Consider the following 24,760-nt stretch of genomic DNA (forward strand, 5'->3'; position numbering starts at 1 on the left):
ACTCCTCTTGTAACAGAGAATAAAGACATCCACTTCTGCTTATTCCCCTAGCTTAGTCAGCAGACACAAGTCTCCATCAATATTCAGATTATACTTCTTACTGAATCAAAATTTTGAAATATTTATTTATAAGGTTTTGCTGTCTTTGAAATGAAGTGTTTCGCTCAGCAATTAAGTGTCTTTTCCACACACATATACATTTAAACACTACCATACATACCACTGCCTGTGGATGAAGTCAGAGCAGACTTAGGCATCTTTCCAGTGTTTCCAGGTTCTTTCTGCCATCAAAAGAACAAATTTAAGACAAAGAAAGAACTGAGGAAAAGTTTTATTATAATACAAAAGGACACACCCAAAGGTGAGTGAAGGCTCCTGAAAGAGATGGGTAGCATGGGATTTGAGACACTGTATTACAGGCAAATTTTAAGGAAGGGGAAATTAGTCCTAGGTTAAGGCACACTCCAGAATTCCAGGAACAGATCAAGATTTCCCTTGAATAGGGTTAACTCTCACCCCTTTTATCCCTAAGTAGAGTTTCTGAATATGTCCTTGTACCAGGTGGACAACAGAAAAAGATTTATTTTAAGGCTAATAATACAGAAATGCCATTATCATGAAGAAAAGGACCAGTTGCAGTGGTTCCAGTGGGCTATGTCAGTCACAGTCAGTTTTGGGTAGTCTTGTGTCTGTACTGTTTGAGAGGTCACATGATGTCCTCTGTAACACAGCTCTGCCAACCTCAGTTAAGATCTTCATAATTTCTCCAGTTTCAGTCTGAACATAAAACTGACAGCCAGAAGCACAGACTCTCTGGTTATACCATGGTCGAGCTATGTTAGATGGAGATCTACTGCCTACATGAAATAAGAACAATTATAAATTTTTTTAAAATTGTTTCTTGAAATGTGTATTTCATGTGTGTAAATGTTTCACCTATATACCAGATGCACGTGTGTCTGTGGAAGGTAGAAGTGGAATGGCAAACCATGAGTGGCCATGTGGGTGCTAGGAATTGAATTCTAGCCCCAATGACACTCTTTTTAAACTTACCTCTTAAGAAAGCAGATGTAATATTACACAGAAATGTTTTGCTAAAATCACTGAACACACGGTAAAATGTGTAAGGAGTTTATTATGTCAGCCGTCTTCTAAAATTAAACTGACATTTTAATAAGTTAATCAAAATAAAACTGCAGTCTTTCAGTACTACAAACTGAATTAAGACAGCACAGCTACTCACATACATTCTGTTGTGTAATCATTTACTTATACTGAGAAATAATTATAAAAATAGGTAAAACTTTCATGAAAATATTTCCTTTTATTGTATCTTAGGAATTCTTGCTCATGTCAATAGACTGTCTGACATCTGCCACTGCCTCGGGCACACGAACAGTCATATTGTCCATAGCTTTGGTCAGACAGACTTGGCAGCCCAACCGTGACCTGCAAGGAAAGGAAGGAGGCTGTTTAGTACTGAATACATGTCATTCACAAGCATGCAGTTGTTTATGATAGTTTTATACTTTCTTGCCCCAAACAGTTAGGGAATTTGCTAATCTTTCAAGTTTTCATTAGGCCAAAGCAGAAACCACCATCCATGCCAAGTAGAGGGCAGCAGAGGGTTAGCACCAAACAACTATGGTGGCAACCACATGTAATCCCAGCATTTATATGGAGGCAGTTCAGGAGTTCAGGATCATCCCTAGAATGAAATTAACAGACTCACACCATCAATCATAAGAATGTATTCCCCCATACTTTTCACATCTCTGAAATCAAGGTCCGTCTTAAAGCGGATGGCATCTTACAGTCACTGCTACATGAGGTGGCTGCTGTGTCATAGCTGTGAGCTAGGCTACAATATACCAGTGTCTCCAACTGAGTAAGAGAAGTATTTTGATTCCAAATTGTTTGACCTTTTGAAATAAGTCCAAGAGTATTATAAAACCAAAATTACCAGCACTAGAGGAACCTAGTAGATGCAAATCTCTATGTTAGGAGGCTGAGACAAGAGGACTGCAAGCTGAGGGCCAGCCGGGGCTGAAGAGTAAGAATTCCAGCTTGGATTTAACTTCAATTCCATCTCAAAATTTAAAAAGTAAATAAAGAGCTGGGATACAGCTCAGTGTAAAATACTTTCCTAGCATGTGCAAAGCCCTGGGCTCAATTCCCAATACTGGAAAAAAGAAAAACAAAAAGGTTAATCTTACAATCAAACTGTCTTTGACAAAACATGTTTAAGGCATTGGCTTCATTAATGAATTCAATAAGCATTTGCTGAATGTATAATGGTAAAATTTTCTACCACTAAATGTCAATGGTACAGTACTAAATGTCAATTGGTGTACTACTAAATGTCAATGGGAACTGTACTATATGTTACTGGGTATACACGGAGTACTCGATTCAATGCTTTCTTATTAACACATGTTGGGCACTTGAGTGGTATTCAGAGGAAGGCACAGGATCTAGAGAAAACTGGCCAGCGGCCCCAAACCACCAGTAACAGTGTATTCACAGGCGACTCTCTATTATTTCCTCAGCTGAGCATCAAGATAGAGAATAGAAGACTTCTTCACAGGACTACTGAAGAGACTAATCGCTAATGTCAACAGTATGGAGTGAACTTTCAGACAGACAGATGAGATGAGACTATGGCAAATGCCACACAAACAGAGAGAAAATGAAGCCCCTCTGAGGAGAAAGCCATACTTGTGAGCAGGACAGATGGTGGGTGAGATTTCACATGTAGTAAGAGGCAGGGAACTTGAGAAGATCTCAGGTAAAGGGGGTGCTTCAGCTTGCTGCTGTGAAGCACTGGCAAGGACAGGAAATGGGCTGGGTATGGCTCAGTGACAGAGCACTTGCCTAATGTGCTAAAGGCCCAATTGAATGCCAACTCCCTCCTCTGAGAAAAAAAAAAGGAGAAAAAGAAAAATTGCATGGAAAACTATAGTTTTAAAAGTAGCCGAGGCAACACACATAAATTTAGATATAGTGAGGCACCACTGGGGAGTCCAGGAAAAAAGCAGCCTGGAATAAAGAATAAGGAGTCCAGGAATAAGGGAATGTTGATGGTTGGGAAAAAAATAAAAATCACCTCCCATCAGTAGTCTTCCTTTGTAGAATTAGAAACAGTCTTGACAATATACATCAAGCTCTATCTGCAAGAGCAAAAACCATGGCAAGGCAATACATATTTTACAGGACTTGGGAGGCCTCAGGGAGACAGACACTCCACATGTTCATATATGATGAGTAAGACAATGCTGGCCTTTAAGGAACTGTTAATTTAGAAAGGAAAGCGACTGTCAGTGAGGCGAAGCAGAGTACTGCAGGCCAGAGAGGGGAGAACAAGCACACACCCATGGGTCAGGGCAGCAGCACAGCAAGCCTGGATGTAACAGGGATGACACTCTTGTCTTTCTTTCCGGGGTGTTCTATTAGTCTCACCTCCATAAAAGGGAGGTGGAGGCTAGGGACACAGCTGACCTGCAGGCAAGGTTCTTTGGCTAGCATGGGCAAGGCCCTCAATACCCAAAACCAAACAGAACAGAAAATAGGGAGAGATGAACTATAAAAGGAACAAACTGAAATTAATAAAACCATTATCACTATAATTGCTTAAAATTTATTCTCACCATATGAAACCTAGAACATGTAAGCTAATAAAGTTTTTAAGAAGTTATCCTTCATTAAGGTAGCAAAATACAGTTAAACAAAACCCACTCTGTAAGCAATAAGCCTCCTTAATTATGCCTCGAAACAGTAAATCATGAAGAAGGCTTCCTGACTCTAAGACTGGATAATTAAAAATAGTATCACTAATGCCACCTGCTACTGTGAAGCTCGCCATGTTCAGAAGAAATTCTACCTACCAATTAATAAGCTCTGACTAATTTACTTTAATATACACTTAGAAAAAGAACTACTCACCTTAACATAATTACTATTATATATTAAATTTTTTTGAAACTCAGTTCTCTAAGACAGGTAAAAAATTCCACTATAATTTTGTTCAATTATCAAATCTGTCCTTCAAGAATAGTATTAAAAGCATTCCACTTAATTTCATCCTATGATATTGTATAAATACTAATTCCTGGCATAAAAATAGACTAAGGAAGATGTATTAGGATTTAGAAATTATATCACTATCAATTAATTGACTTTTGTAAAAGGGAACTTTCATGGAGGCCAATTGTGGACAGTGAAAAAGGAATGCTCCCAAAGGATGTTCAAACTTCATGACTGTTATCTTCCTACAAAGGCACTTCTACTCATAGGTAGGATCTTAGACCCAAAGGAATATAATGCAGATTTTCCCAGGCTGTCAGCAACAGTGAAGCAGCCTTAAAGTCTTACCTGACAGTTCAGACATTATGCCTTATGCCTGTAATCTCAGCACACACAAGTGTGAGACCACCCTGACCAACAGTTAAAATCCTGTCCTTCAAACAAAACTAACCAACAAAATCTACTCACCTGTCTGTTAGTCCATAAGCCAGGTCAAGCATGTCATTTTCCTCATCAGTGATGGCATCTAGCTTCTCATATATATGATCCTCAAAGATAAGGTGGCAGGTAGAGCAAGCCAAAGTTCCCTCACAAGCACCTGTAAGAGCAGCAGAGGTTGAACATGCTGTGCACCGCAGCAGTGCACACATGGTTGCTCTGAAAAGCTTCTATATTTCAGAATCCGCTTTAGTACTAAATGGAAGGATTTCATTACTGAATAACCACAAGCCAGAAACAGATTCTCCTCAAGCCCACACACTGTCTGAAGACACTCACACAATACTTCACAAAGAGGTACTGTGAGGGGACCATGAAGGCCATACAATTCTAGTACTAAAATATATCCAAGTTCAGAACTGAGACACATACACATAAAGATGTATTCTTAAATATATAAAGCAATGTATATAGTCATATGTACATAATTCACCTTACCTTGAGAGACTCAAAGCAACTGATAATGACTAGTGTTATCCAAGACAGCAACCCTACACCTAAATAAAGCTAAATATTCTTCCCTCTCAATCCTCTGAGTAATCAGACCTAACAAACAGGACATTTTAAGATACACCACAGATTTAGATAATGCATTTTTAAATTATGTATTGACTATACGTGTGTGCTGTGAATGCTTGTGCACATGTCTCTGTGATCAAATGCTAGTCACCAGATGTGGTGTCAAGTGCCTTTACTTGAGAAGCCATCTTGCTGGCTTCTTATTGCTTTTAAACTGTTAATTTAACAGTTATTTACTCAGCTCCTCTTACGTGCCAGGCACCGCACAAAGTAAACTCACAAAATCATGTCATCCAAGCAAATCAAGACAGACTCTAAGAAACGGTCTCAGACTTCATTTGGAAAACTCCCCACAAAGAAACCCAACTATATAAGCCAAGGTTTCCTCAACTTTTCCACTCATGACCCATTTTCAAGTGAGAAATTTCTAAGTGACCACAGGTATACAGGCAAATAAAACAGGTCTATAAACATACAATGATAACAAATCATTAACATTTTTAGAGCAAATACTTGATTCTACACACACATATACACACCCATTTGTACATAAGATCACCCAGAAGTTCACTAGCCAGATAGCCTGGAGTATACATACAACATAGCAGCAGAAACAGAAACAAGGAAACCTGCCTCAACAAGGTAGGTACTTCATACCATGCACCAGAATGGGGGTGGGGGAGAGAGAGAGAGAGAGAGAGAGAGAGAGAGAGAGAGAGAGAGAGAGAGAGAGAGAGAGAGAGAGAGAGAGAGAGAGAGAACACTCTAGTTTTTTAAGGCCACTTAAAAACAGTGATAGCTGATAGCCTCAAGAGGATCCAAGTAATGAGGCACCAGATTCCCTGCCTTTAACCACCTCTTCTGCTTACTATGTCATGCATGGTAGGCTTCTTTACTCTCTGTGCTTCAGGTATTTTAATAGTAACTATACCAACTTCACCTGGAAGTTACAAGAATCGTGAGTACAAATAAATATACATTGGCAACGTATCTGGCAGGTTGTGATAATTACTATTTGGAAATGATGAGAAATCTCAGGCTGTTGGGGGAAGGTGGGGGATATCAATGATCTCATCCAGCACTAGACCCTGCATGCTACAATACTAACCAGACTGGCAATACGTGCACACTGGTGCAATACTTGCATGACTGTTGTGTCATGGGGTAACCAACAACTTTCCAACTGGATTTTAATTTGGCTTCACAGAAGGGAGTCCTGTAAATCTGATTGAAATTACAGGCCCTAGGAATTTACTGTTGTTGTTTTGCTTATTTGTTTAGCTGTCAAACGGTCTTCTAAATATTGGTGTTCAGAACCTCTGATTTGTGTTGCTCTTGTTCTCAACTCCAGTGGGACAAACTTGTTTTTCCTTTTTATTTGTTTTTGTTGTTGTTTTGTTTTGTTTTTGAGACAGGTTTCACTGTGCAGTCCTGGCTGTCCTGGTACTCACTCTGTAGACCAGGCTGGCCTCAAACTCAGAAATATCTGCTTGTCTCTGCCTCCTGAGTACTAGGATTAAAGGTGTGTGCCATCACCTCCACCCGGCAAAGCTTGTTTTGGCGGTAGGCAGTGAGTGATTAATGCAGAAGCCTCCTAACTGGTCAAAGAGCCAATATAAACAACTGTAAGGTTCGGGGAACATTATGGAAGAGGGGGCAGAAAGAACTGTAAGCACTGGTTGAGGAGGAACTCTGTGAAATGCTGACATCTGGACATGACATAGTTATTGCACACACCAACTCACAGCAACTATGACTACCTGCACAAGATCATGCCAGACCAAATGCCAGCATGGATGCAGGAGGGGCCTGTGAGGCCCCACCCTTGGCAGGAGAACTACTGGCAGTTGATGGTTGCTGAGAAAAAGAGATTCATGCTCTTTTGAGGATATGACACTGGTAGGTTGTCCATACCCCAATGGATGGCCCTATACCCATCCCACATTAGCAGCACTAATTGATCTCAGGGGGTAATTAGTAATCAAAAGAAGGAGGACATGAAGTTAAGAGGAAGATAGGGTAGGGTACACTAAAAGAAGTTAGAGAGATGTAGGAACGAATAGAAATAATAAAAGTACACTGTTACAAATATATGAAATCTTCTCTTTCCATTTATGAAATCTGAGTGCTGCTGACAGGAAGTTGTCTACATGTGAGTCTTGTATGAGGGTCATTTTGTTCACTTATGATGCTGAAAAGAAAGGTGGGTCACCCTCACACCTAACCCCTTTCCTAAATGAAACCTAGAATACAGCTGTGTGGTAAGTTACACACTGAAAATGTGAACTTGTATTGCCCAAAGGATGATGAAGCATATCAGAAAAACAACAGTAAGTGTAAGGGAAGCAGAAATACAGACTTCTATAAACATTACTGGAACCTCTTATCATAAAATAGGCACATGAAAACTACAGAAGAAAGAAGTTTGAAAGAAGCTAGATAAATTTAATCACAGATGTGTAACTGCCCCCAAGTGGAAGAATACTGCAACACACAATACTGAAAAGATTATTAACATAAAAGTTGGTAGCAAGAATACTGATGCATTGTATTGCTTCCCAAGTTAGCAACTGTCCATTCTGATACATCCATTTACTCATCCCTTCACACACAACAATGAATAAACTAAGAATGACTGTATCTCTTCTCAGAGTCAAATGGACGAAAGTCACAGGAGCGAATCAATGTTATTACTAAAATGTGGTAAATGCTATGAATGGATGACATGAGACAAGGCAATGAGACAGAGCAGACAATGACAAACTATTGCAGACTGGGTATTACAAGCAAAGCAAGCTCATAATGGGCTGGAGTAACAAGAGAAGCCCTACTATGTCCTGGGTGGTTGGGCAAAGGAGGATTTCTTTTGTTACCTGAACCCAATACCATACATCCCCGAATCCAGTCATTTCTTCCTCAGCATTTGTCATCATCTGCTACATATTTCCCCTGTATGACAGTAATGAGCACTGTCCAGCTACTGCAGCCTGACAGTAATACAAACAGGCTTAATAGACACAGAATAGTAAATAAGCATTTGTGGGATGGGAGAGAGAAGACCCCGTCTCAGCAGAGGGAAAAGTGTACACAAGGTCTCAAAGGTGTGAGTTTAGTGTGAGTTCAAGCTTCTAAGAGATCAGCATTGCCAAAACAGGAAGAAGGAAAAGGAGGCATGGAGAAGCGTGGGAGAGCAGTGAGAGGAATATCATGTGTAGCCTTTTAGGCCAATGAGGAATCCAGATTTAGTCCTAAGTGCATTGGGAAGTCCTCTGTGGTTTTAATCAGAGAACAGACATAGCTGATGTGTGTCCTGGCAATCACCCCAGCTGCAAGGCTCAGAATCAGAAGCAGGTTCACAGGACCAGGTGTGCAATGGCTTACCAGAGCCAAGTAATAAATATAAGGATGGAGTCAAGAGGAGCTATTGGAGGGTTAGAGTAGGTGCTGATGTGCTGGATCTTCAGGAAAACAAATACTGCTTGGATTTCAGGCTGCAGTGGCTGGACAGTGCTCATTACTGATATAGGAAATGCTGGAGGAAAGGCTGCTTTAGGAGAAGGATGGGATCAAAAGCTGTTTTAGAAATATCATTCTTAGCCACAACAGGGCTCAGTGGGTAAGGGCAATTGTTGCCAAATCTGGTTGATGACCTGAGTTTATGCTCATAATGCATATGGTGGAAAAGGAAAACTAACTCCTTCAACCTGTCCTCAGCCCTCCACACATGTATTATAGCATGTGTGTGCCTACACTCACACACAAATATTATACACATGTGTTGGAAGGGATAAATACATGTTGAAAAAAATCAAATATTTGAGCTTTAAATACCTTTGGGATTTCCAAAAGAAATGTAAAATAGGGAGCTGAATCTTCAAGTTTAAGTTCAGAGGAGAAAACTGAGCCAAAGATGTAAATTTAATCTCTATTGGCATTTAGGAAGGACTTAAGGCCACAGAAAGGATGAGATCACATGTGCAGACACGGAAGGAAGCATGGACTCAGCCATGTGTGGAGCTCAGGTGTTTGAACACATGGATCCTAACAGGTGATACTGTCTGGGTTGGGGTGGGGTGTTATGGAACCTTCAGGAGGTACAGCCTTGCTGGAAGAAGAATGTCACTGCATCATGCTTTGAGAGTTTGCAGCCTCCCCCAATTCCAATTCACTCCTTCTGCTTCACATCTGTGGTTGTGAGTTGCCTGCTATGGCCACCTGCTGCCATGTCTCCTTCTCTATTATGGATATCCCACCTGCACCTGTAGTAAACCAAGAGAAACTCCTTCCATAAGTCGTTTTTGGTCAAGGGTGTTTTTAACACAACAGAAAAGATCCTGATGCATTTGAACACTTGAATTAACTCATTTGATCTTTACAGAAATCTTATGGGGTATATACTAATATTAGCTCCCTTCTACAGGTGAGAAGACAAGGTAAGAAGTCAGGATCCTAGCTCAAAGTCACAATACTGTGAGAGTGGTGGACTAGACAAACCTAGGCAGGAAAACTCTACCCTACCACACCAAAAAAGAGTTGATAGGGAAAATATTGTTTCAACCTTGACACACACTATGAATTTAATCGTATACAAACACTTTATAAAATTGGTATTTCACAGCAATTTTTTATTTCTCTAAAATACTAGTTAGAAGCCAATAAACTGGAGCTGGGAATGTATCTCAGGTGGTAGGGTGCTTGTCTGGCATACATGACACCTCAATTCTACTCTCAAGCATGACAGAAACCAGGTGGTGGCTCATATATTCCCAGTACACACAGATGGAAAACATTCAAATCCAGCCTCAGATACATCATTGCAAGGCCAGAGTCAGATACATCATCTCAAGGCCATCCCGAGATATAGTGGCCAGGTGTTTCATCACAGCAACAGAAAAGCAACCTACAGAAGAGGGACTTTTGCAGCAAAAACCAAAACTTCCTTCTGGGACTGGGTGGTGGTGGCACATGCCTTTAATCCCAGTGCTTGGGAGGCAGAGGCAAGCGGCTCTCAGTGAGTTCAAGACCAGACTGGTCTACTAAAGCTAGTTCCAGGACAGGCTCCAAAAACTACACAGAGAAACCCTGTCTGGAAAAAAAACAAAAACCTTCCTTCTGATATTTAATTCTTAAAACTCCTATTGAATTGTCTTAAACAACTATACAGCCTTACAGTCTATGACTTCATATCTGTTCTCTGTAGATGGCAAGCTATTAGAAACATCTCTGTAGTAAATTGCCTAGGACAAGTGTCTCTTCCTAAAAGTGAAAGTGAGTCTGCAGAGAAAATGACATAAATAGCCTCATTCGGTTATAGCTTTTATCTAAGTGTTCTCAAAGGCTAGAATGCAATTTCTTTTGCATGCTCTCACAGAGCACTAACAGCCTCCACACATATAGATGTATAAGTCTAGAACATGACGAAGAACACTGTCATACAGTTTTCAAACCTGACTTAATAATTTGGCTAGTTCCAGGACTGCTAGGCCTACACAGAGAAATCCTATTTAAAACACAAACAAACAAAAATTGTCTGATAAGTCTAACATCTGGGTTTCCTTGTTAACAGTTGTTTGTTTTCCAAGTAAGGGCCATACCTTGCTCTTCATGTATCTTGAATTTCTTTTTATACACACAGGCAGATACCACAATGTGGAAACTGGGAACAAGGAGCTCACCCTGCCTGAGTGTACTGAAGTTGCTCTCATTGGTGGTCACTGCTATGTTATCTAGTCACTGTTCTAGACAAATCCTCTAAAGCTCACATTCCTCAGAGTGACTCCCAGCTTAGTGGCCAAAGGTTTACATGTCTGGTGCCAAGAGGCTTCCCATGTTCTGCCAAGAGGCTCAGGTGACTAGGCAAATACATCAACAACCAAGCAATCTGAATGTTAGTCTTCAATCTTGCTTGTAAGAGCCCTCTCTGTCAGCCAGAGATGAGAGAGTAGTCTGTATCTTCTCGATCCCCAGAGCCTCTTAAAGCCTCTTATGGGCATCTCGCTCTGTGGGTATTCCTTTCAATGTGTAGCTAGGCTTTCTCCCTCACCCCAACTAGCATCACAAACCGACAAAGCTGATCATTTTAGGCGAATGCTCTATAGACAAAGATCTCATCACACAACAACCTGCAAGGAGGATCAAGGAACTCTCTGGACTGGAGCTCTTCTAAGAAACTACAAGCAATGATAACAATGACAATATTCTGGGAATGGGACTTCTTTGAGTACTTTGAACCCAGTCTGCCTTCCAGGAGCCACACAGGGGACAGTTTTCATTCATCAACAACAGAATTGCAGGGTTGCTACTTCTCAAGAATGCTACAGATTGGGTGTGTGTGTTGCGGGAGGAGGGAGGAGATTCTAGGAAAATGAAAATTGACCAAGCCTGGAAACTGGAAGAAGAGAATATTTGCTCAAGGGAGGCAGGGAGGAGTCATGGTGAGCTCTGACAGCTGAGCACTGCACGTCATCTTGGGAGCTTGTTGCTGTTTCACAGAATGGGATGCGATAGGGCTAAAATGCCACACCACCACCGCTCTTACCAAGCTGTGCATCTTGATCAACCCAGTGAGGGCCTGAAGCAAAACAGTCAGGCTGTATTACAGACCAAAGCGTATTTTGAAAAATATTTTTATTTTATTTTTTATGTATGTGAATCTTTTACCTGTGTATGAGCACAAACATCTGCATTTCTCAGGTGACAAAGATGGCAATGAGTCAAAGAACCCTCAGCAAAGAACCATTTAGACATAGTCAGTGCTTCCCCAAGGTGTGATATGAAAGTTTGGAAACACCAGCTTTGTACATGTGGTTAGACAATGTGGTCAGAAGTAAAGAAATGAAAACTTTCTACACACTGCTTTTCTTTAGACTATGTTATCCATCCTGAGAAGAAGGTAGGATGACATCTAAAGTTAGATGGAAGCTCTCCAGAATTGCTCTGTGCTATGGTGTGCCCACCTCTGACCTGTGTCTTCCACTTGTCCCACACTCGCTGGCTTGCAGCACAGGTGAACAGTGGGCAATAGGCCACAATCGATTTCTCAGTCACATAGCTATTTAAATTCTCTTCTAAAAGTAAAAAACAGTGCCACTCTATTATCCATCTTGAGTTTTTTATATGTTTATGTGAGTATGTTTCTGCCTGAGTGTATGCCATATGTGTGCAGTGTTGGCAGAAGAGGGTGTAGAATGCCCTGGAGTCAGAATTTAGGGCAATTATGAGCCAACTGACCTGGGTGCTGGGAACAGAATTCAGATCCTCTGGAAAAGCAGAATGTGGTTTTAACCACTGGGCCAACTCTCCAGCCCCTTCTCTAATAATCTTTACAAATAATTTTTTTTTTTTTTGGTATTTCAAGACAGGGTTTCTCTGTGGCTTTAGAGGCTGTCCTGGAACTAGGCTGGTCTCGAACTCACAGGGATCTGCTGCCTCTGCTTCCCGAGTGCTGGGATTAAAGGCATGAGCTACCACCAACGGGCAAAACAAAAAATATTAACAAGCCCTAAATGACAATATTTACAGAGAATGTTATAGTTTAAAAGGTAAAACAAACAAAAAACCTTGAAACCTATTCAGAAGTTTACCTTGGAAGTTTCAGGAACACTTACCAAAACCATCAATATCTAGATTATTTTCAACCACAACATCTAGCAGAGAGTCACCGATTTTTCCCTTGGTCGTTAGTGTTTCGCCATCACGGTTTTTGAAGTGGACTGTTATCTTATCTTCTGAGCTGAGAAAGGAAGCAGCATTTCAATATTTTTAGTAATTTCAAAATATAACTTAAAGGTCAGGGAGATAGTTCATCAAACAAAGGCTCTTACATGAAAGCCTGGCCACCTGAGTTGGATTCCCTGGAACTCATTCCAAGACATGGTTATCTGACCTCTACATATGTGTCATGGATACCCACAACACATCATCAACATAACTCCCACAAAAGTAAACAAATAGGAAAAATTTAATCTTAATCTGCAAGGCCAAATGAATAAATACACATGAAGGAAGAAGACAGCACAAACCCAAGGTCTATCCTTCTACCCCACCTACTGAGTGTAAGCTCTATCACTTTAAAAGAAATAAAAACTACTTCCGGATCCAGCAGTCTGGTGGGTTGTGGACTTTTGTCTACCCACCTGTCACAGATCTCTGAAACACTCAGCAATCATTACCACCCAGGAAGTCTACTGGGTTTTGTGGTGGCAACAGTGATTCTGGTTTGATTTTCATGCCGGGGATTAAATCCAGACCCTAACACATGCTAAGCACACACTTGACCACTGAGCTACACTCTCAGTTCATGAAACCTATTTTGTTTTTGCAAGCTCTTAGATAAACAATATCTCTGTGACCATAGCTCTAAGAGACAAGTTCAAGGTTATTTGTGGTCAGTTTCAAAAAGGCAAATCATTCTGCTAGCCACAAGGTCACGACTATGTAGGTGTCTGGTTGTGACAATCTGATCCAGGGAGCAGTTGATTTACTTTTGAACATTTCATTTTAGTCCACGTGATGTATTCCAAACTAACAGAATTCTGGAAAGAAACATACCACTGCATGTGTTTTTAATGTTATCAATCGTCTAGTAAATCTAAATTGCTTTCCTTTCTACCAAACATCATTTAAAATGTGGGCAAGACCTTATACTAACACCTGGAGATTTCTCCTCCACCCCCAGCACTTTAATCAGTTATGATTTTTAGCCACTGACAATAGATGGCAATAGCTACCCAACCCTAAAAGCCAACATCCCTAGAAGTAGAATCAAGTAATTTCAGGGCTAGAAATATCCTTCAGAAGTGCAAATCCAATCATCAGAATTCACATATAAGTCAGATGAACGCCCCCCCCCGGGGGATGATGCTGTATCGATATGACCCTGGATAAAAGATCCTGCTGATTTAAAAGGCCCAACCTTAGGGCAGGTATCAAGGTCAAAAGACACAAAAAGAAACTCTTTGCAAGGCTTCAAAGATGGAGTCAGAGTAATGTTCTTCTATGCCTCAGTTCCAACCTAAGCTCTGTAAGACAAATACCCTCACGCTGGGGAACTGCCACTCTAAACTACTCAACAGCTATGCTCTTTCCTCACGGTAAAACAGCTAAGAATGACAAAGCCCTCAAGGCTAGGAGATTCTCTAAAAACATATATTAAAAAAGCATGTAGGGCAATGGCAATGACTTGAGCCAATTAGATTCCATAGCAAAATGGAAACTTTAGGAATTCATTTATATATTTATATATACTTATATATATATATATATTTTTTTTTTTTGGTTTTTACAAGACAGGGTTTCTCTGTATTGTTTTCGAGGCCGTCGGTCCAGCCCAGCCTCGAACTCACAGAGATCCACCTGCCTCTGCCTCCCGAGTGCTGGGATTACAGGCGTGCGCCACCACCGCCCGGCTCATTTATATATTATTAAGACGTGTGTGCATACCATGCTCCTCCCCACCCCACCCCCATCACACACAGTTAGAGAGGTTGACATTTTCATCTTGGGCAATTGGGATTAATTTAGGATTACCAAGATTAAGAGAAAGAGCTTTGTGGAAACTGAAAATGAGCTAACATTTAGAACTTGTTTGGCTTTTAATACTTAAAATACCAGATGGGACGGTCCCCAAGCCATATGGCAATATAAATCAGAGAGATATGACATGGAAAAATCCTGGAAGGCTAGCCACAGTAAATGGGGGAGGATGATTATGGAATTATTTAAAACCAGGGGCTTTAGGACTGCCATTCTAGAACACACAAGAGCTAAACTTATAACAAAGGAATTCCAAATCACTTTAATATCAGTCTCTCGTCAAGACATTTATCTTATAGTTTGACAATATTCGAAATGCCTAAGTCATAGAAGAACTCAAACACAGATCAGTAACTTTTATTTAAAACCCCCAAAATTTCTTTCTATTGCTAGGAACCTGGACTGCTAATATGTATAAGAGCAGCGGTTCACAGATATGATATCACATAGCAGATATTTCATTACGATCCATAACAGTAGCAGAATTACAGTTATGAAGTAGCAATGAAAATAATGTTATGGTTAGAGTCACCATAACATGAGGAACTGTATTAGAGGGTCACAGTGTTACCAAGGTTGAGAACCACTGTACAAAAGGCATGGAACCCTAGTTAACAAATGCTAAGATTAGTAATTGATTTGCTAAAGGAAGGAGCACAAATGAGAGGGAAAGGTAATTCTTCAAGAGAAATAGCATAGAACCTAAGCCAGAAGACACAGCTTCTGGTCTTGTTTCTAACATGCACTTTTAAGGAAGTGACCATGGAAACCACTCCTATATATAAATAAAACAAAGTAGTGACTCCACTCTTAAAGCATTAAAAGACTTTTTTTTTGTTTTACTGAACCCTACTTATCCTGGCCTTGAGCTTCTGATCCCCCTGCTCCACCTCTCAAATGTTGGGGTACGTCACCCCCCACACTTTACATGGTCCTAGGGATCAAACGAGGCTTCTTCACATATACATAAGCACTCTACTAACTGAGCTACGTCCTTAGCCCTGGGTTAAACTGTTTTTAATTTAACAAGTTGAACAGTTAAAATAGAGGAAGTTTGTGGAAGTACTTTATACACATATACTTGCCCAGAGTTAACGTCTACTTTATACACATATACTTGCCCAGAGTTAATGTCTGTCTGTTCACACTCAATGACTGATTTGTCAATTGTACAGACCACCCCCCACACCTCCTCCTAAGAACTAAGTAAGATTTCAAGTAGCAGCCGGGCGTTGGTGGCGCACGCCTTTAATCCCAGCACTTGGGAGGCAGAGGCAGGCGGATCTCTGTGAGTTCGAGGCCAGCCTGGTCTACAAGAGCTAGTTCCAGGACAGCCTCCAAAGCCACAGAGAAACCCTGTCTCGAAAAACCAAAAAACAAAACAAACAAACAAAAAAAGATTTCAAGTAGCAGAATAAATGTAATCCTTCTAAACCTTCATCACCAATTAAAGAGCTACTTGTTTTGCTCAGTCAACCCCAGCAGACATTAATAAGGCTGTAAGTCCTATAGGTCTCCCCGGATTTAATGGGGTAAAACAGTGGTTCTCAACCTTCCCAATACAGTTCCTCATGTTGTGGTGACCCTCAACGATAAAATTATTTTCATTGCTACTTCATAGCTGTAATTTTGTAGTGTTACAAATTGTAATGTAAATATTTATACTTTCTAATGGTCTTGAGTGATCCCTGTGAAAGGGTCATTAGAACTTCCAAATGGATCGATACCCACAAGCTGATAACTCTTACTTTTCCACTATATAACTCCGGGCCCAGGCACAGAAAAAGGGCCAATCTATGGCTCCCTCCTTCCCTTATCACCTTTGCTCTCTGAAATGACTCATGGAATATGAGCTACCAGCCTTGCGGTAGCTCACACACCTGACAGGAAAGAGGGCCCTGGTTACAACCACCACAGCATTACAAGAAGAAAGATTGTCCCCTGCTATGTGGCACAAAACCTACTCAAGGTCTAGGCCTAGTTTTGCCAGCTAGGTAATATGAAACTTTATGTCCGCTCACCTACCTAGCTACTTCACAGGACTGTCTTAAAAGTACAGACAAGTAATATATGTTGAAGCCCTTTGTAATCAAATTACTGCAAAATATCAAGTACTATGTCAGGGTATTTGGAAACAAAAGCTTTTCAACATTCACTTATTGAGAGCTTATACAGATGTGGAACTTGAAACTGAGCTTCTAGAATTGCTGTCCAACATGACTTTGGATTTAAACAGGAATGTCCTATACTGGCAATGCCAAACACGGTAGTCACTCACCACATGCTAAATACTCGAAATGTGTAGCTAGCATAACTACAAAACAGAACTGTAAATATTACTTGGCTTCAATTTTCTTAATGCTCAATAACTTCATATGACTGGGAGCTGCTGTCTTAACAGCAAGAGTCTGGCATACTAAGAGCTGGGAAATCTACCTGAAGCTCCAATGGCTGTGTCAAGAATCACAGTATCCAAAACCTAACAACAAAATCGTGGGAATCAATTTGCAAAACCATTTAAGTTCCCTTATATACTAGTTACACTGATCATATTCAATATGTCACAACTTCAATCCAGAAAGCATCTACCATAGAAATTAAGGCATTCACAGATGAATAGTCAGAGGGACCAGGGGAAATAGGACCGAATGGTTCCCATGATTTCCCTCTTACTTCATGCAAAACACAGAAAGAGAGAGAGAGAGAGAGAGAGAGAGAGAGAGAGAGAGAGAGAGAGAGAGAGAGAGAGAGAGAGAGAGAGGGAGAGGGAGAGGGAGAGGGAGGAGGGGGGTGCACAAATCCTCTACTCTGGAGTTAAACAGCTGGCAGGAATCTCTATGATCAGAAGTTCTCGGAAGAAGCCATATCTGTGTTGAATATCCTGCACACAGATACACCACAGACATTTGTGGTTATGAAAAGATGGATTGCCATAGATCTAGAAACAGCCAAAATTATCTGGGGTTATTGTTGACACCCTTCATGGTCATGTATTATCAAACACTGTTTCTGAGTTCTATGATTTCCAGATAAGTAAGTTTTGGAATGTGTAGTCCTAATAGACCATCAGCTTCCAATCCTAACACTAAAGATGTAAGATAGGTTCAAAATCCTATAATCCATTTGATATACTCTCAACATGTTTTACAAATACATTGATTTGTGACCTTCTTTGGGCCTGTGACTACAAAAGTGGAGCTGAGTTCTTCCATAGAGAAACATACGATTCATGGAAATGTTAATCTGTATTTCCAGACCATGGGCACTCATGTTTGGCTTTGAAAAAGCTTTCATCTTTCCTTTGAAAGCAGCAGCTATGTTTTGTATTGCCACTGACATTATATAATTCTCAACATGTCGCCACACCCAGAAACTTTAAGTAAATTTTATGTTTAGTAAACCCAAGGGTGCAATGCCTTTAAAAAACAATACACCCCACATAAATCGTACACTGTGGGGATCTTTTCAACTTTCTGAACGTTTAGTACAGAATTCTCTACACTATTGCCCCCAAAACCGTTGCTAAGAAGCATCTGCTTACTGAGCCCTCATTTTCAACCAGGTGCGAAACCAAGGCCACCTGTACGAAGTCATTTATCCCTTAAACCATCCTGTAAGGGCAACACTGTCATTCTAGGTCTACAGGGGCTGAAGTTCAGTCGGTGCGGGTTTAAACCCTACCTTACCTAATTCCCACTAGGCAGGCGCTCCTAACCCTTCCCTAGCGGAAGGCAGCACAAAAGGCCAGTGTGTGCCAGCCTTGCCAGGAGAACAATCACAACGGTAAAGTCGACACGGGCACCCCACCGAGGAAGCCCCGGGACAAGTGCCCCACACCGCCCTAGCCAGGCCCGAAAACGCTGGCGTCATGAGGCGGAAGGGAGCCCAGGGCGGAAACGCAGGCCGCGGGACGCTAGGACCCACCGCTCGCCGCCGCGCCTCACCTGCTCCACGCGCGTGCAGACACGCTCAGCGGCCGCCCCCGTCCCGCCTCTGCGAGCACGCCCGGACTCGGGGTCCACTGAGGGACCGCAGTTCCCGCGCGGAGCCCACAGACCAGCAGCCAGCGACGGTCCAGGCCACGGAAAGCGACGGAGGCACAGGCAGCGCGCAGGAGTCGGGCGCCCGGAGCGGCCGCCATAGCCCGGTCGGAAGGTTCCGGCGCCTGCGATGTCCTGCGCAGTCCAGAGGGTCCCGTGTGAACCTCGCGTCCGGGTTCGAATGGACTACAGTCCCGCGAGCGCCCTCCCTGTCCTATAACCCGAGACCGCGTCCCGCCCCACCCCTGCCACGCCTCCGTGGGGCGGGACCAAGCACGGCTCCCTAGAATCGGGTCAGAAGTTCACCTTGAACCTCCTCTGCAGTAGGATCTGCACTCAGGAGCAATTGCTTGTCAAAGGCTGTCCAAAAAGCCTCCCGGTTAACTGAACCACCTTTGTCCTACTCCCTCAAAACAAAGCAAAATATCGCAGTTTCCAACACCTTTAGAATTAAAGTTAGAGCAAAGGGAGTTCTAGGCTTTTCCTACCCAGGGCAGCAGAGAGATTTTACAAAGTTTTAGAATGCCAATGGGCATTTTTATAAAGAGAGGCATAGATAAAAGCTGAATCTCATAACGAATATTCGTTATTTAGGGGTGATGAAAAAAATGCTCGGTGCAGGTAAAACTATTCAGCCTGGACTGACAAACTGAGTGTGTAAAACCCTGAAACTTAACAGGAAACTTTTTTTTCTTTGATGAATAATAGCTAGTAAGTTGTGAAATAGATTTTGAGGTCAGACATTCAAACCCAAGTCCTATGTTGATCAGAGAGACCTTGGTTGAATTATTCTCCGGGATAACAGTTTCCATAACTCACGGATAAGTTCGCATTCAGGGCCGTTGTGGAGGTTAGGTGAATAAGACCGACGAAATGCGTCACAAACCATGAGTGATAAATGCATCGTCTTGAGCATTCCTGATAAGGTGCTGAAGGACAGACGCACATGTTGCAAGCAAGCTGAACATAGTAAAAGATTACTTGAATACTCCAACGGGACTTGGAGGTTTGAGGTTAAGAATACATGTTGCTCTTGCAGAGAACCTGGGATCAGTTTTCCGGTAGCCACAGAGCAGCTCACAATTGTCTGTCACTCTAGTTCGAGGAGATTCAAAGCCCTCTTCCAGCCACCTCTGGCCCCAGGCATGCACATGGTGCATGTGCATATATTTAGGAGTATTACTCTAGAGCTGCAGATATGGCTCAGAAGTTAAGAGCACTTCTTGAACTTGTAGAAGACCTCAGTTTGCTTCCCAGCACTGACAGTAGTTGGCTCCCAACTGCCTATAACTCAAACCTCCACAGGAATCCACTGTCCTAACCTCCACAGGCACCCATACACATAAATATTTCAAAAGTAAATCAGTCTGAACACATCTCTTCAAACATTTATTATTCTTATGTGAACTGTAAAACTCCATCTAGTTTTTTGAATTGTACAGTGGGTTATTATCTACAGTTAACTCCCTGTGGAACAGCACACCAGATCTGACTTACACATCACAGTGTGCATACTATGTAAACATATGTGTGCATATATACACACATAAAAACATCACATGAAATCCTGTTAGTATTTATGGTTTTGTGTGTTTGTTAAAATTATAAAGAACAGAAATTGGAGAGATGGTTTGGCAGTCAAGAATGAATGCTGCTCTTACAGTGGACCTGAGTTTGTTTCCTAGCACCCATGTTGGGTAGCTCACAAGAACTTCTATTACCAGTTCTAAAGGATCACATGCCCTCTTCAGGTCTCTGTGAGTTGCTGGTCAGCCTACAAGGGCAACTGGTCTGGTCTTTCTTTCCCTAACCTTGGAGTTGCTTGTGGTGCTGGCGCCACGATTGGAGGTTCCAGTGAGATCCAGAGAGACTTAGAAAGACTGGGAAAGATGGGCCAGAAAGAAGACTCAGGGGAGGAGAGACTCGAGAAAGAAAAGAATTAAACAGGTACCTCAACTTCTAACAGTAAAATTGAATGGTCAAATCTCCAGGGTTTATTTGAGAGCTCAGTTGGGGGGTGGATTGGATTAAATCTCCAGGCCTTCCCTGACACCAAGGTCAGGAAAGAAAGGGGACCCTGAGAGATTGCCCTCAGATGGGGGGTGGATTGGATTAAATCTCCAGGCCTTCCCTGACACCAAGGTCAGGAAAGAAAGGGGACCCTGAGAGATTGCCCTCAGATGGGGGGTGGATTGGATTAAATCTCCAGGCCTTCGCCTGACACCAAGGTCAGGAAAGAAAGGGGAACCTGAGAGATCACCCTCAGCTGGAGGGTGGATTGGATTAAATCTCCAGGCCTTCACCTGGCACCAAGGTCAGGAAAGAAAGGGGACCCTGAGAGATCACCATTAGTTGGAGGGTGGATTAAAAGTGGGTGAATTAAAAATTGGTAACAGTTAATAAAGGAGGTACTGGTATTAAGGAAAAGATAAAAGTATATAGAATGGAAAATACACAGAGAGTCTGGATACTGTGTACAGTTGTGGTGTCTTTAAATTGTTTAATTGCTGAGAAAGAAACAAAAACTGCTAAAAGACAATTGATTATTAATGTTGCTAAATTAATCCAACTTGCATGTTTTGAAAATGCTTTGACTTCTAAATTTAAATATAAGGACAGGTTACTTGGGAAAAGAATTTCTGCTTTTGTTTCCACAGAACATAAAAAGCTGTGGGTTCCTTCCAGACTAGATTGGTTTGATGAAGCAAGACCACCTGAAGCAGTGGCCCAGGTGATCCAACATTTAAACAGCTGAGATGATGCAGCCTTACAGACCACAAAAACAAGACCTTCAACAGGTTTCTGGGTTTTGTTTTGTTTTTTTGTCATGATCCCCATGGTATGTCAGCGCCCCTTAACAGCAGGAAGTAGCTTGGAAAGAACGATGCCCACATTCCCAAATATTGTTTATAAATGTTTGTTTTTGTATACTAAGATTGACATTAACATCCTAGTCACCTGAGATAGGTGCTAATTTATATATAAAGAAGGGGGGAGATGTTGGGCCCCAGCCCCATGGGGTCTCTGTGAGTTGCTGGTCAGCCTACAAGGGCAACTTGTTTTCCAGTCCAAGTGCTTTCTGTTTTCTAGTCCTGGCTTACTGCCCTGGCCTTGACCCTCTGACATCAACATCTAGTAGGAGGAAAACAAGATCTCTCCTACCTGGGGTTTTTCCACTGTGCTGTAAACCTGTATATAAAGCTCCTCCCTCTTACAAGAGAGAGACCTCTTAGCACTTGCAATGAACACTCACACACACACTGTCCTGGCAATAAAGGCTACACATGCATTCTCTTAGGACAAACAAGTGGACGTCTGGTCTCTCTTTTCCTGATACCCTGGACTTGCTTGTGGCGCTGGCGCCACACCTCTGAAAGCATTTACACACACACACACACACACACACACACACACGGGGGGGGGACAGACAGAGAGAGAAACACATGCACATAAATTTTAAAAATTAAAAATAAAAACAGAAATCTATTGTCTCACAGGTTTGGAGACTGGGAAGACCAAAATCAAGATGGCAGCAGGTTCGATGTGCTTCTAAGAGACCAGTCTCTGCTTCCAAGATGGCACTTTTCTTGCTGTGTCTTCCCATGAGAGAAATGGGTTAAAGCCAAAGAGCCTACTTAGTTCTATTTGCCTTTTTATGGAGGTGTCAATACCATCCACAAGGGTCATGCCCCTATCCATGACCAGCCTTGGGTTGGCAATTAAATTTCAACATAGATCTTGGAAGGAACACATTCAAAACACAGTCCCATCTGTCCCATCTTTTCCATTAAGTCAAGCCTATTCCTCCCAACAGATCACCTCATCTTGCACAGAGAATACATTTGACTATGCTTTTGTTAGGAACTGTGCTCAGAACTTCCACAGTGTTTGGTTCACTAATAAGCAACTGTATATGCTGAAGACATGCTAGTTAGCAAAACTATCCCTGCTCTGAAAAATTCACCCACTGTAGTAGCAGGTGTTCTTGGTCCCAAGCCCAGTGCACAGGTAAAAGAAACTGCAATTTTGTTAGTATTATAGTTTTGAACTTATAAACACAAAATTCTACATAAGGTCAGGGATCGGCATTACCTAAGCACAAACGTGTGTGTGTGTGTGTGTGTGTGTGTGTGTGTGTGTGTGTGTTGCTAGAGTTCAAAAATCACCCTCCATGCCAGGCAAATAATCTGTTGCTAAGTACATTACAAAAAAAAAACTACCTTGCCACCCCAAGGTGATTTAAAAACCAAATAGCTGAAAACATTGATGAGTTAATTTCCTACATTAAATAATATGTAACTCGCATTTAAATAAATACCTTAGTGCCCACAATCTTGTGTTGCTTCCAATGCTTATTCATCTCTGTTGTTTATTTTTCTTTCGTTTTTGATATTATAATTACATTATTTCTCCCTTCCCTTTCCTCTCTCCAATCCCTCCTGCATGCCCCTCCTTGCTTTTCTTCAATTTTTATACACATAACGTAATTCTTTATTGATTCCTTGGAAATTTGACATCATGCACCCCAATGCCATTCACCTCCCACTCCCTCCATATCAGCCCCTCACCCTTACAGCACGCCCTCCAAAAAACCCAAATTAATTAAAAACAAACAAAAAAGAACCACCTTGCTTCTCTGTCTTTCCCACTTCTCCAACACCTCTTTATTCTTCCTAATGGCACTGGGAGCTATGGTGTGTCACACGGTGTACCCTTTTGTCCAATCAGCCCACAAATGTTCACTGCAATGAGTCATTGGTCTGGTCCAAGGCCTCTGGTCTCTGGCACATCACCACCACTGGACCCTCACTGAAAACCCTTTCAGATATCCTGCTTTTGAGTCATGGGGATCATGCTGCTGTTATTGCACGGGCCCAGTCCCTCCATGTATTTCAACAGATCATAGATGGGGTAGATGTTAAGATGGGCAAACCCAGGGTCCAGGATATGGGTCTGGGTGGTAGCTGAGCTGGTCAGTCTGGGCATCTGGGACCACCCCCCTCAGGCAAGGGGTGGAATCAGCTCTCCTAAGCCCAAGCCATCAGGGCCAGCTCTCTCACACCCATGGTGAGGAGTGGGGCCATCTCTTCCAAGTACAGGGGGTGGGTATCTCTCCCATGAGAGGCAGGGCAAGCTGCTTTGTTGTCCAGCAAGGGGCAGAGCCAGCTATCCCAGAGCCAGTGAAGGTCAGGGCTGGCTCAGGACAGCCCTCCAATTTCAACACACAGGGTTCCTATGGACCCTGTGGTAACAGCTGCAACAGAATCACTGACCTAGATATGGCCCAGGATACACTCCTTGCTCTCTCAAATTCACAGCCTCTTTTTTTAACTGTTGTTATATGTATATATGTTTATGCATGTATTCCTATTTTCCTAAATATAACTTGCTTTGTATGAGTAATATTACTCATATGTATGCTATCAGGACTGACCATTTAGTAGTAGATAATCAACTGGTATGCTCTTCCCTGGAAACCTCTTTCTCCCACTCTCAGAATTCCTTAGGTGCTTATAGTTTTTGTGTTGGATAGGTTTTCCTCTATCCATGTTACCATGTCTATGTTCAGCTCATGTTTAGACAGGCATGCTGGTAAGACTGTATAAATGTAGTTTCTGACATTAGTAGGAGACACATTCTCACAGCAAACTCTGTGTTCCTCTGGCTCCTAGAATCTTCCCCACCCCTCTTTCACAATGTTCCTAAAGTCTTAGGTGTGAGAGGTTTTTGTAGATATAGCTCTTAAGACTGGCTCCACAACTCTGCTTGTTGATTGGTTGTGGTTTTTTTCATACTCGTCTCCTTGATGAGGGGTGAAGACTACCCTTATCTATGGATGTAATACAACAAATGTTTATAATATGGTTAGGAATTGTTCTGGTTATTCAAGATGTGATAGTGGTTTCTCTTCCAAGATCCATGACTTCACTTGCCCTGGGCAATTGATAGGGTTTCAGCACCCAGGCATTGTCCCTCCTACTGTTGGCTACTACCAAGGTATGTAGGCCAGTCTTTCACACTTAGGATTATGATGCCAAGCTGATTGTTACTGTGGTTCATAGGCATCATAGCTAGGTAGGACTGTTGGTTGCTTTACTCCTTTGGAAGCTTACATGGCACCATGAAAGCTAATCTTTAGGACTCAT

The 24,760-nt window shown here is 41.9% G+C and overlaps 1 protein-coding gene across 1 annotated transcript; it reads right to left on the minus strand.

The window, feature by feature from the left end:
* Positions 1-1,117: 1,117 nt before the first annotated feature.
* Fdx1 (ferredoxin 1) lies at positions 1,118-18,844 on the minus strand. The gene is made up of 4 exons (XM_005069530.4): positions 18,519-18,844; positions 12,648-12,772; positions 4,492-4,621; positions 1,118-1,449 (listed from the first exon to the last, which is right to left on the minus strand). Exons 1-4 carry the CDS (start codon positions 18,713-18,715, stop codon positions 1,335-1,337), a joined length of 567 nt encoding a protein of 188 aa, XP_005069587.1. The 5' UTR covers positions 18,716-18,844; the 3' UTR covers positions 1,118-1,334.
* Positions 18,845-24,760: the final 5,916 nt, after the last annotated feature.

This window comes from Mesocricetus auratus, unplaced genomic scaffold (genome assembly GCF_017639785.1).
Source record: "Mesocricetus auratus isolate SY011 unplaced genomic scaffold, BCM_Maur_2.0 Super-Scaffold_100022, whole genome shotgun sequence".
NCBI classification, from domain to species: domain Eukaryota; kingdom Metazoa; phylum Chordata; class Mammalia; order Rodentia; family Cricetidae; genus Mesocricetus; species Mesocricetus auratus.

Bases quoted from the DNA above. Each gene is read 5' to 3' on its own strand.
- Fdx1 (XM_005069530.4), bottom strand. From the start codon at position 18,715: ATGGCGGCCGCTCCGGGCGCCCGACTCCTGCGCGCTGCCTGTGCCTCC. The intron at 12,773-18,518 runs GTGAGGCGCGGC...TTCCTTTCTCAG, and splicing joins TCTGCACGCGCGTGGAGCAG to CTCAGAAGATAAGATAACAG. The intron at 4,622-12,647 runs GTAAGTGTTCCT...CTGCTCTTACAG, and splicing joins TCTAGATATTGATGGTTTTG to GTGCTTGTGAGGGAACTTTG.